Source organism: Leishmania infantum, chromosome 35 (assembly GCF_000002875.2).
Source record: "Leishmania infantum JPCM5 genome chromosome 35".
Taxonomy (NCBI): Eukaryota; Euglenozoa; class Kinetoplastea; order Trypanosomatida; family Trypanosomatidae; genus Leishmania; species Leishmania infantum.
This window is the reverse complement of record NC_009419.2, coordinates 515,454-527,967: the sequence shown is the minus strand read 5'-3', so window position 1 is coordinate 527,967 and position 12,514 is coordinate 515,454. Positions and strand designations below refer to the sequence as shown.

Sequence of the window (12,514 nt, the reverse complement as noted above, 5' to 3'; positions counted from 1 at the left end):
GAACCCGAGATGAGAGCAACCGGGGAGGCCTGGCAGTTGAAATGGGGTGGGAAACAAGTCCAACGGAGACACGGACGACGATAAAAGGGAATCGCTGCGCTGCTTTCCTGTTTGCGAAAGGGTGTCGCAAAACAACGAACGCTCCGGAGAGAATCAAGGTGTGTGGCTAAGACACCGCTGTGCCGAGGTGGCGTGCAGCTTGACGCCCAGCAATGCGACCGAACACGACACACTCCAGCAGCGAGTTGCCGCCGAGACGGTTGCCACCGTGCACGCCGCCCGTCACCTCGCCAGCGCCAAAGAGACCAAGAATCGGGTGCATCTGCTCATTCAGGATCTCTGCTGCAGGTGAGATGAGGCAGCCACCCATGGTGTAGTGGATCGACGGCGTGACGAGGGCAACGTAGTAGGGCCCTTGAGTACCCAGCACACAAGGGAACACTTCTTTTCCACTCTTCGGGCACGGTTTTCGGCCGCTGGAGATCTTCTCGTACTCGGAGAGCGTGTGCATCAAGGTTTCTTCCGGACATCCGATGAGAGCCGCAAGCGCGGCGACGTCGGCAACCTCAGAAAAGAGCCCCATCTTTTTCCAGTAGAAGTTCAGCGAACTGCGACCAAACGCGTCAGCAGCCGCGTCGTTCAGTACGCAGTACGCGTAGCGGCGACTCTCTGTGCCGGGGTAGACGTTGTTCTGCGCGATAATCGCCTGCGACACGACGGAGCGCAGGCCCAGCTCGTTCACGAAGCGCTCGCCGTTCTTGTTCAGCAGCACGCCACCGGAGCCACGCAGCGCCTCGGGGCCGAGGAATAGTGTCTTGGCGTTCGGGTCTTTCGGATTCAGCAGACCGGTCGGGTGCAGCTGCACCTTGTCCATGTCCACCAGCTTTACGCCCAGCTCACGTGCCGCCTTTACACCGTCGCCGGTGGCCCATACACCGTTGGTGGTGGGGAAGGACGACAGTTGCGGCGCGTACTGCTGCAGGAGCGAGTTGGGCGTGTGGTCGTTCGAGAAGCCGCCCGTGGCGAGAATGACGGCACGGGCCTGTAGTTCGCGAGTCTGCTCCTCGCCGCTTCCAGTTTGCGTGGCATACGTGATGCCTTGCACCACCTCCACGCCGCCCTCCTTACTGTGTATCAGTGAGATGAGACGCGCATTGGTTTCGATGAGCACGGTGCCGGACAGGTTTGTGCGGATGTAGTTCTCCAGCGCACGCACAATCGTGGAACCGATCGGCAGCGGAGTCCCGTCCGGCTTGTCTGGGGCACGGTGGCAGCGCTTGCGACTCGCACCGCCGAGTTGCGTGATGGCGGTCAGCGGGATGCCAAACGAAGAGAGCCACTCGATGGCTTCTGCACTGTGGTCGGACAGCGTCCGCACCAACTCTGGCCGACAGGTGCCACCCTTGCCAGAGACGAACGTATCCTTTTCAAAGAGTTCGCCGCTGTCGTGCACGCCGGCGGCCTTCTGCACTGCCGTGCCCCAGCCGTTGATGCCAGACGTGGCCTTGGCACTGTTGCCGCCCAGCCGCGCTTCCTTCTCAATGAGGACAACTTCCTTAGCGCCCTCGCGGGCGGCCTCGATCGCTGCGGACTGCCCTGCAAGTCCGCTGCCGATGATGACGACCCGGTTTACTGAAGGGGCTACTCGAGACATGGCGGCAGGGGCTGATGTGGATGGGGAGAGGCCAGAGGGTGCGTTAAGTCCCTCTGTTGCAGGGGTGGGGGTGAGGTGAGGGGCAGGGGAGGAGATGGAAAAGGTCTTTGTTTCCAACCACGAAAGCGTCCACCACCACTTCAGGTTTCTCCCGCTTGTTTCGCTGTTGCGATGCGCAACCCACACGAACGAGATCAGCAACACAACCCCAAGGCACAGCAGGGCGAGAACGCGACGCTGCGGGATGAGCGAGAGGAGGTGCTTGCGACCAACACCAGAGCTGCCCCCTCGGCGTCTGTTACCGCGACCAACGGCAGCTACCGCCGAGGAGGAGCGAACACTTGCGCTGCTGTTTCGGCGGCGCACAGGCTCGCCAGGCACCACGTGCATTGTCTCCCTAAATTGCCTTTCTCTCTGAGGGGGTCAGATGAGGTGACCAGCACCAGTGGATGCGTAAAAGAAACAACTCAAGAGAAAGAGCTGGCGGCGAGGAGGGCAAACACAGCTGACCAATCGGTTGTTTGACTCACCTTCCCTCTCCCCAAGCAGAGTGAGCACTGAAGGCGCCAACGGGCGCAATGTGAAATGAAGACTTCCGCGAAAAAAAAAGAGGAGAGGCAACGAGCAATATTGTAGCTTCCCTCGCGAACCGAACGAAAAGTGGTGACGCGCCCACGACAAGCTAGTTCCAATCTGCTCCTGTGTGCGCGTGTGCCAAACAACAAACTTGTCCTTGTGAGGCACAGAACAGCAGTAAAAGCGAAGAAAAGAGTGCAAAGACTGTAACGACCTACCCCCCCTCCCCCAACACACACACACACACACACACGCACACACGTAAAGCGAGCAAGAGAGATCGAAGAGGTGAACAGTAGAGGAGTCGGAGAATATGAAGTGAGCAAAACGCGATGCGCGCGCGAAGCAGAGAAAGAGGCGTATGATCAACCCAATCGAGAGCCATCCGGGGTGTCGAATAGGTTGTGTATGGGGAAGACACGTAGGGGAATACCGTCGCCGTCTGGCTACTCTCCTTTTTTCTTCTGCCCTGTATCGCATAGGAAGTGTATTGAGGGATGGAGCGAATACTAACCGAGAGCGATGCACAATCACAGATTTTCACAAGTCTGTGGTGCACTGGAAGAAGCGGCGTGAAGAGCTGCCTCGACCGTGCCCGATGATCTCCGATCAATCAACCGTGCCATCATAACGCCGCTGTTGCCACCATTCGGGACAGGAAGTCCCATCTTCCCTCCTCCAAAAACCCCCGCCCTGAATCAAGGAGAGCGGATGAGGGGGTCAGAAACGAACCACTCGACACGACCACGGACACAATGAGCATCAGCCCGAAAACAAGCACCGAGAAAGCGACGGTGCAGCTTTCGAAGGAAGACACCGACGAGGAGATCGTCCATGTATTACCGTTCTTCTTTTGGACGGAGAGCATGCGACGGAAAAAAAGGGGAGAGCGCCAGCTGGCGGGATAACAAGACGAACATGGAAAAGGCATGCAACATTGGCGATGAGTCGCACTTTCAGTACACACATATATATATATATAGTGTGTGTGTATGCAGCACTGCCCACATGTTTTCTGGAGAGCACGGTGGCACGGCAGCGGAAAAGAGCAACACCAAGAAATAAATGGAATGAGTGACAGTCGCGGGAAGGGTATGGGGGCGCATGGCTGATACTACACCTCTTTTGGTGTATGTGTGTGTGGCTTCACGGGCACCCGTCCTTGCAAGCCTCCACGTAACCAAGAGAAAAGCAGTGACGAGAGCGGCGCCGAGAGGGCACCGCGATGACAACCAAAGTCGATAAAGTCCACGTCCACTTCATGGAACAACAACAACAGGATTGCCCTTCCGTGCGCTTCGCTCTCGTGGCGCCACCTCTCTTTTTCATCGATTCTGTCTACTTCCACGTGGTAGACGCGTTGTGCAGACACACGCACACATATCTATTCGCACGGAAGAGGGATACAGCAGCGAAAGCAAGAAACACTGCGTGCTGCGCATGCTACCAAGGCAGCGACGAAGGACATGCAAGCCCCATCAAATAAGCGCAACGCTGAGACTGATGGTACACAACGTGCTGCACCGCTCACATCTGCGAGGGGAGCCGTGAAGTGGCGGTGGGTTTGGAGAGAAGGGACGCGAGAGTAGAGCTGAGTGTGCGCCATCCCTCTCGTCAAAGAAGTGCAGGGCACACTACATCAGAGCGGTGGTGGTGGGAGAGGGCACATCCGCACAGGATGCAAACAGAGGAGAGACGGCGTTCGCGGCAATGGCGTTCTCTCAGCGTAGGGGAATAGAGAGCGGGTACCATCGCTGCGCCTTGACGCGCTGGGGCACAGGTCGCCATTGCGTGTGTGTGAGTACACGCGCTCACGATTGCGTGCGCACGAGATTTTCGATATTGGCGCTGCGGCACTCCGCCACCACTCGGAAAAAAAAACAGGCACATTTTCCGGCCATTTTGACTTGATGGGCATCTCGAGAATAGGGCAGTGGGGACGGGTTTGTGCGGCCGTGACAAGCAGACAGAAGGGGGATAAGCGATACTAGAACAAAATGCAAAGTAAAAGATGAGTATCTCTTTCAGAGATACTGGGCATGCCAGGATTGCGCTCAGGGAATGCGCCTGCGAGTGGCGCATGACCGTGTAGCTTGTAGGTTGTACGGTTTGTTTTTAGGGTCAACACTGAGCTCAGAGGGGGAAAAAGGACTGCTGCGTCGTTGTTGAACTGCTTGAGGCGTTCTCCGTATACTAATGTTGCCTCCTCTTTCCATCGCTTTCCGTCGCACTCCCTTCACGATTTGTTCCCTCCCCCCCAGCGAAGGTGACCACCACCCCCAAACAATAAAAAAAAAAACAGAAGAGGTTCAGGAACATAAAGAGAAAATCATCGACAAGATACATGGAGAAAAAAGAGAGCATCAAAGGACGGCGAGCAAAGAGGGGGAGGGGGGGGCAGAGAGCTGCTGCATGCACATGGACGAACGTACTCATACATCCATGCACTCTCCCCGTCGCTTTCACACAGCGAGTCGAAATTTGAGATAGGACACAGATCGACGTCGTTACTAAATGAAGAGCGTGGGGAAGAATAGACTAAGGCGCACGCACAAGGGGAAAAACAGAAGAAAAAAGAACGAACGAGGAAGTGGCAACGACTAACGGACCGTCTGCTACGCTCTGCCTGCAGATACACACATCAAAAAACAGAGAGACGGTGCAATCCATTCACCACGGGGCCAATGAGGCTGCACCAGAAAGGACAGAAGAAAGAGGGAGCGCGAGAAGGGCAGACATGGACACATATCCGTTCTTTCTTTCACACGCGCAAACGCGCTGCTGCTTCTCGGAAGATTGTAAACCAAGTGAGCAAGCGGATGTGGCTCGGCGCTACGTGAATCTTTCTCTGTGTGTTGCTTTGAGCCTTCCGCGAAGCGCCGTGAGAAAGAGAAAAGGATGGTGGTGGTGGCAATGCTCGAAATATGTGCAGGCATTTGCTGCGATCTCCTCCTCTGCCAACGCTGCACAGAACACCCCGAGGTTTTGCATCGCGTCTTCGCTGTCACTTTCCTTCCACTCACCCCTTTCGAAGAAATTGATGTCCGCCTTTCGCCGCCGCCACCTTCCCTCCTCTTGTGATTTTGCACTGGAGGAGAGAGAGGGAGTGAGGAAAGGTGCAGGTTGTCAGCGTGCGTGTGTGTGTATACTCTGGCTGATTCGTGAAGAGAACAAAAAAAGAGGAACAACAACAGAAGAAAGCCAAAGCAAAGAGGCATCAAAAGGGAAGAGACAAGAGAGGAAGAGCATCGCAGGCAGCGACGTGAAAGGCGAAAAAAAGGACCGCAGAAGTCACAAACAACAACAGTCAAACGACAATGATAGCAACAACAGAGAGAGAACCACCACCACCACCACCACCACCACAGCCCCCCTCTCCATACCAAGAAAAAAAAAAGGGGTCAGGCTGTGTACATGAAAGAGCGACAGAAAGCAAACAAAGACGAAGTTCCACTCGCCCCGCCTCTCCGCCAGCACACACATACACACGTTTACACTCAAACGCACGCCAATCACCTTATCCCTGAAGCGCTGAAGACGCCCTCCATAAAAAGCTGGCTCTGAGGAGCCGAAGAGCATTCACCACATCAAGCATAAGTATCAGTCAGCCATCCATCAGCAGGAACAAACAGCAAAACAGAAGAAAAGTTTTTGATAGCAGGAAGACACCGGTGAGCGCGTTTCTGGGCCTTTTCTGTTTTCTTCTCGCCGATGAAATGGGAATTAACGGACGCACACATGCACACAAGGCAAGCGAAAAACACACAAGAGCCCTTTACACGTGTGTGTGTGTGCTCCCCGGATGTGCTGGTGTGACGCCTTTCATTGTGGTAATACCCAACTCTCGCTTGCACCTTGTATGAGCTGTCTGCATCATTTTCATGTTTTTTTTTTGTTCTCTTTTGTAGATGTGCTGCACTCATCTTCGTGGATGGCACACCGTCCTCCTCTTCCGACGCTCACGCCGTGATGCCTTGTACACGCATGCGCTTGACAGAGATGGGGAGTAAAAGGACGGGTGTGCAAAACAAAAACAAAACGAAGCGGTGAGTGGGCGTTGTGTCATGCACGTGGAAAAATATTGCCTTTTATCTGCGCACGTGTGCATGTGTGTGTGTGTGTGCAAATGTGAGCACAAAGCTCAAACGAAACACAAGCGTGCCACGGAAGAAAAACGACAAGAAAAACCTGCACCACACAGCACCAGAAGTAGCGCACGCTTCACACAAACACACACACACACACACACATACATGCACACGTGCGCAGTGCGGCGCGGTACACAGGAGCATACCGCACTAAGTCAGTTTAAAAAAGAGCAGAAAGCGCACGCAAAAACGGTAGGAGACTACAAGCCACGGAGGGCCGGAGGGAGAGAAACGAACAACAAAAAACGAAGAGGCCAGTGCCTGTGACGTGATGGGTATCGTGTGCATGTAAGCGCAGCACAGAAAGTGAGGTTGACGTGATGTCTTGCCTCATTCAGCAGTAGCGCACCCTCCTTTGTGCATGCGTTTACTTTCTTTTCTGTCTCTCCTCCACACAGGTGTTTGAAGCGAAGCGAATGTAATTACACAGACACACACGCTGTTGTTTGCGTGGTTGTCTTCAAATCTTGGCCGAGGTGGGCTCTGTTTCATCCACCGTGCGCACGAGGTTCATGTTGTAGCCGAGACCCTTGAGGGCACCCTTGACCGCACGCTGCATGATCGGCGGACCGCAGATGGCCACCAGAAGGTCGTTGGACGGCGCCTGCACGGCGGAGCGTAGCAAAGCGGTATCAACGAAGCCGACGCCGTCGGTCCACTGAGCAGGAGGGTTGTTGAGAACGAAGTGACACTTGAACTTCTCAGAGCCATACTCCTTCTCGTAGCTCTCAAGCAGCGTGCGGTACGTCAGCTCTGATACGTCCTCGGCGGCGTAGATGAACTGAATGCTCTCAATCGAGTCCACGAAGGGTTTCTTCACCGCAGCCCGCACAATCTGCAGCATCGGCGCGACACCCGTGCCGCCACCGATGAGGGCGAGCTTGCGAATCTTGTGGCCACGGAAAAAGAAGTGGCGGTCGGCGAAGCGGCGCTCGATGATAAGGCCACCGCACGCCTTCATCTCCACCGCGTCTCCAGGCTGCAGGGCAGAGATCCACTCCGCCAGGCGGCCCTTGTCGGCACGGGCGAGGATGCCAATCACACCGACATCGTCCGGAAGCGTGATGGGGCTGTAGTAGCCGATCAGTCGGTGGCCGTCCCAGTCACCGCGAATGCCGATAAACTGACCAAGAGCAAGGCCAGTCCTCTGCAGCGCGCCGGGCATGTTGAAGCGCAGCACGCGCGAGCCCGCACCGTACACGCCACCCTCGCGCACCTCACGCAGCACCACGGTCGACCACTCCGTCGTGGATAGCCCCGTGCTCTTCTTCTGCAGAATCGTGGCCGCGCGGTCGCCGGCGATCTTGCCAAACACGACACACTCTAGCAGCGAGTTACCGCCGAGACGGTTGCCACCGTGCACGCCGCCCGTCACCTCGCCAGCGCCAAAGAGACCAAGAATCGGACGACGAACGGGGGTCACACCGCTATTGTCTATGGTCTGCATCTCCGCCGAGGGCGAGATGAGGCAGCCACCCATGGTGTAGTGGATCGACGGCGTGACGAGGGCAACGTAGTAGGGCCCTTGAGTACCCAGCACACAAGGGAACACGTTCTTGCCAGTCAGCGGGCAGGGGTTTAACTTCTTGGAGGAGAGCTCCTCGTACTGCTTCAGGGTTGCCATCACATTCGCCTCAGGGCAGCCAATCAGTTTCGCCAGGCCAGCGACGCTATCCACCTTCTGGAAGAGACCGAGGCGGTTCCAGTAGAAGCCGAGGAAATTCTTGCCGAAGAGCTTCGCCGCGGTCTCATTCAGCACACAGTACGCGAATTTGCTGCCGCCGGACCCGGGGTAGACGTTGTCCTGCGCGATAATCGCCTGCGACACGACGGAGCGCAGGTCCAGCTCGTTCACGAAGCGCTCGCCGTTCTTGTTCAGCAGCACGCCACCGGAGCCACGCAGCGCCTCGGGGCCAAGGTACTTGGTGCGATTCGACGGATCCTTCGGGTCTAGCAGACCGGTCGGGTGCAGCTGCACCTTGTCCATGTCTACCAGCGTCACGCCCAGCTTGCTCGCCATCTTCACGCCATCACCGGTGGCCCATACACCGTTGGTGGTGGGGAAGGACGACAGTTGCGGCGCGTACTGCTGCAGGAGCGAGTTGGGCGTGTGGTCGTTCGAGAAGCCGCCGGTGGCGAGAACGACAGCGTCGGCGTTCAGCACCATGGACTGCCCGCTGGACTGGATGAGGCGGACGCCCGTCACGTGCTTCACAAGGACGCCATCAGGGCGGACACGGCTCGTGCTCTCCAGCGCTGTCACAGTAATGCCCGTCATCACAGTAACATGGCGACTGAGGTTGTTGACGATATGGTTCTCCAGGGTCTTCATGATGGTGAAGCCCACCGGGACCGGGGTACCGTCCGACTTATCTGGTGCGCGGTGGCAGCGCTTGCGGCTCGCGCCGCCGAGCTGCGACAGCACCGTCAGCGGCACGCCCAGCTCGGACAGCCACTTCACCGCGTCGGAGCTCTTTACAGATAGCGTCTTGACGAGGCACGGATCGCAGTTGCCACCCTTGCCGGAGCGGTGTGTGTCGCGCTCAAAGAACTTGCCGCCGTCCATGACGCCCTGCTTCGCCTGCGCACGGGTTCCCCAGGCGTTGATGCCGGACGTTGCTTTGGCGCTGTTGCCGCCGAGCTTTGGCTCCTTCTCCAGCAGAATCACCTGCGCGCCACAGTTGGCCGCCTCGATCGCGGCCGAGCAACCGGCCAGACCTCCACCAACGATGATCACGCGCGCCGGCAGCGAGCCCTTGATGCGCTTCGCGCGCATCTCCGCATCCTCCGTAGCGATTTCGAGCATCTTGGCGACACGCTCGCCCTCACGAGTGTAGGTGGTGTAGTCGGTGACGGTATCGCGCACGTAGCGCCAGTTGTCCAGCATGCGGCGGACGGCCGCCGGGTCGTTCTTGAGGAGCGCGGCGGTGGCCAGGGCATCGGCGTACATGCAGCTGTAGCACTTCACGGAGACTTGTGCCATGTCCGCCTCGGTTGGCTCCAGCAGGTTCTTGGACGCCGGATCGAAGGTCGACGAGTACACCTTGGAGCCGGGGCCCTCAATGAGGTTCTCGTAGTCACCGCTGGTGGCGATGGCTTCGTTGTTGAGGCGCACCACCCGGATGAAGGACCGCTTGTCTTCCGGCACCACAGTGCGAATGTCCGCCAAAGCGGGCGGGCGCACGATGCCGACGGCCCAGGGCTGGTTCGACTGGTTCTTGCCACTGGCACGCACATCACCGCCCCACTCGAAGAAGACGTCGTTGTAGCCGAGGCTGTTGAGGCGCTCGACGATGTAGTCGATGCCGTAGCCCTTGTTCACACCACCAAGATCCAGCATCGCGTCCGCGTGCTTGCGGGCGATCATGCCACGGTTCATGTCAATGGAGAAGCTAGCGTTCAGCGTGCACTTGCTGAGGAGGTCGTTGACGTGCTCCGCCGGCACCGTCTTGCCCTTATGTGCGGCCTCGCGCAGCTCTCGGACGAGGGGACCGACGGCGGGGTCGAAGGCGCCGCGCGACGAGTTGTAGACTTTCTGGCAGCAGGCCATCACATGCTTCAGAGCCGCAGACATCTGGTGTTCCTCACCGACCGGCATTCGATTGATGCGGGACACCTCGCTGTTCTCGTTGAAGTTATTGAGGAGGGTGTCGACCACCTGGAAGGCAGCCTGGAGCACTTGCTCCGCATCTGCTGCGGCCTTCTCCATCTCCTTGGGGTCCGCCACGACGACCTTGAGGGTGTACGGAACCGTGTGCACGAGGCCCTTCTTTAACAGCTGAGCCTTTCCGACTGGTGAAACGCCGCCGTCCTGCAGCATCGCGCGGGCGGCTGCGTCGCGCTCCTTTGCCGCGCTCTCGGCGTCGACCGCCACCACAGATGCAGAGGTCTTTCCATCCGCCATGGCTAAGCTCTTTTTGCTTGGTTTCGGCCTTTTGTTTGACTGTCGTAAAGGAACGGAAACTCTTCTGGCGGAGAGAGAGGAGGAGGGGGGAGTGGGCTGGAGACCAGCGAACGGCACGCGTAACCACAGATCCTGGGCTTTTGTGTGAGAGAGACTCGCAATGATGTCAAGCCAAACAGGATGGAAACACGAATGAAAAGGGGGAAAATGTGTGCGTGTGTGGAGTTGCTGCTTCACTTACTTATGCAGTTGCTGTTGGGAAAGAGAGGGAGAGGAGGGGGGGGGAGCAGGGATGGGCGGAGGGTGGGAGGGGGTGGCGTACGCATCATGTCTTGTCGATGACGGGGACACTCCTTCGTCGACGTCTGTCCCCCACATGTAAAGACGCCGTTAGGGGGCGTGAAAGGTGCTTGCATGCCCACCTGGTTACTCACGGTGTACTCACCTCGTAGGACGGTGAGTGCCCTGTGCTTGCCCATGGCGCGTGCGGCACACGTGAGCACGTGCGCGCCAGCCCATAAAAGAAGAGCAGGAGTGGTACTTCATCCACGGCTCTCTTCTCGTTTTCTTTGTCGGGGTGGGACTCATCTGCGGTCGAATACCCCCTTGGCAGGGAAAGGCCAGAGAGAGGGAGAGCGCGGGTGCGAGTTACGGGGAGAGGAGGAGCAACCCACAGATGCACCCAACGTGCGCCGAAGCGACTCCACGGCACCACTCGTTCCAGGACGAGGTGATACCGGAGCAACACCATCCTGCATGCATATCATGCGATCAGGGCTGCTGCGTACACCGTCCTTCTTGCCCGTTCCACCTCAGCAAGCGACCTCATCTACGCAAAGGCAAAAAACTCCACGTGCGTATCTCTGAGGACTCCTTCTAGTTCCGTCGCGGCGGCGGCGACACGGGCGATGTCTTGGCGTCCGGCGAGGCACCCAGTTCGTGCCCATACGCCAAGGAGTCCAGCACCGTCGCCTGGGCTTCGCCCATGCTCATAGAGAGGCCTGGCCGATGGAGCTCCTTCTTCGGGTCGATGCCGGTCGCCTGCTCAAGAAATCGCGTCAGTTGCTGTTCCCCGAGTCGACGCGTTCTGGTGGTCTGGCTTTCCGCAGCACCCCTGCTACCAGTTGAGGCAATGCCACCGTCATCAAGAACACGAGGCAGCGACGGCGGCGCCAGTCCCTCTGTCAGCTTCGCCACCATCTTGTACGCCTCCAGCCGCAGACCATCGCCCACCACCAACTTACCAGGGCTGCGTGTCGTGTCTCGCAGGTACTGGCGGGCCTCCTGCATCGGTAGTGCGTTAAATTCGGGAGCAATCTCACGCTGCAGCTCAAGGCCGGCGCGAAAGGTAGCGAGGCGGCGAAGCTCGTTGCCGCTCTCCTTATCATGCTCCATCCATCGCCGTAGGAGAAGGTTGTACTGCTTGCCCCATTCGTAGTAGCCGTCCCTGAAGTGCATAACCTTTAGGTAGCCCATCCAGCTCAGAATCTGCGCCGCCATCAGCGAGCGCGGTCCGTACTGGCAGTAGCAAATAATGATATCTTCTGGCCGCGGCTTTGCAAAGCCGTAGTCCTGCACAAACTCCTCCGGCGTTGCGTGAAAGGCTTCGAAGAGCTCGTGGGCGGGCAGTACCTTGGCGCCTTCTATAATGCCCCACGAACTCACTTCGTTCACGGTGCGGCAGTCGAGAAGAACAAAGCCGTCGTCGTACTCGGGGCGAGTCGTATGCAGCAGGTCCTTCTCTTCCGCGCTCAGCGTCTCCAGCGCCGCCGCCGACGCAACAACCGGCGCCTCGGTGCTCGTGGCCACCAGCCCACTATCGCTTCCCTCTGCCTCATCGCTGCCCTTCAGCTTACTGAGCCAGCCAAGGCCGAGCCCCCCTACAAAAGGTAGCTTGACGGCCTCGTACACAGTCGGCGTCGTCTTTTTGGTGAGCTCCTCTACGCGCTGCTTAACAGCTTCCTTCTTGGTGAGGAACTCGTCGCGGCGGAGGTTGCGACTTCGGATGAGGCTGGCGATGAACTCGCAGTCCACTTGCGGAATGGAGCGGTCGATATCTTCCAGCGTCGGCTCCGGCCACTCAGGCACAGCGTAGCCACCGCTGCGATCGTCATTGCCGTCAGCGATTGTTACGTTGCCTTCCACGTCGGCGGTGGTTGTCGAAGCGACCGCTTCCCTTGGCACAGGCGAGGATGACGTCTGCGGCGCCGCACTGGTCGCGACACCTCCGCT

The 12,514-nt window shown here is 58.0% G+C and overlaps 3 protein-coding genes across 3 annotated transcripts in view; all 3 read right to left on the bottom strand.

Moving 5' to 3' along the window:
* Positions 1 to 166: 166 nt before the first annotated feature.
* On the bottom strand, positions 167 to 1,654 carry LINJ_35_1200 (putative NADH-dependent fumarate reductase; the record flags this gene model as incomplete). The annotated part of the gene is made up of 1 exon (XM_001468895.1): positions 167 to 1,654. One exon carries the CDS (start codon positions 1,652 to 1,654, stop codon positions 167 to 169), a length of 1,488 nt encoding a protein of 495 aa, XP_001468932.1.
* A 5,184-nt stretch (positions 1,655 to 6,838) lies between these two features.
* Positions 6,839 to 10,282, bottom strand: LINJ_35_1190 (putative NADH-dependent fumarate reductase; the record flags this gene model as incomplete). The annotated part of the gene is made up of 1 exon (XM_001468894.1): positions 6,839 to 10,282. The coding sequence occupies one exon, from the start codon at positions 10,280 to 10,282 to the stop codon at positions 6,839 to 6,841; it is 3,444 nt and encodes a 1,147-aa protein (XP_001468931.1).
* An 876-nt stretch (positions 10,283 to 11,158) lies between these two features.
* The window catches only part of LINJ_35_1180 (conserved hypothetical protein), a gene marked incomplete at both ends in the record, with an annotated part of 1,830 nt that continues 474 nt past the window's right edge, over positions 11,159 to 12,514 (bottom strand). The window contains one exon of the mRNA XM_001468893.1: positions 11,159 to 12,514. This exon is cut by the window's right edge and continues 474 nt beyond it. Within this exon, the coding sequence (XP_001468930.1) occupies positions 11,159 to 12,514 (1,356 nt within the window).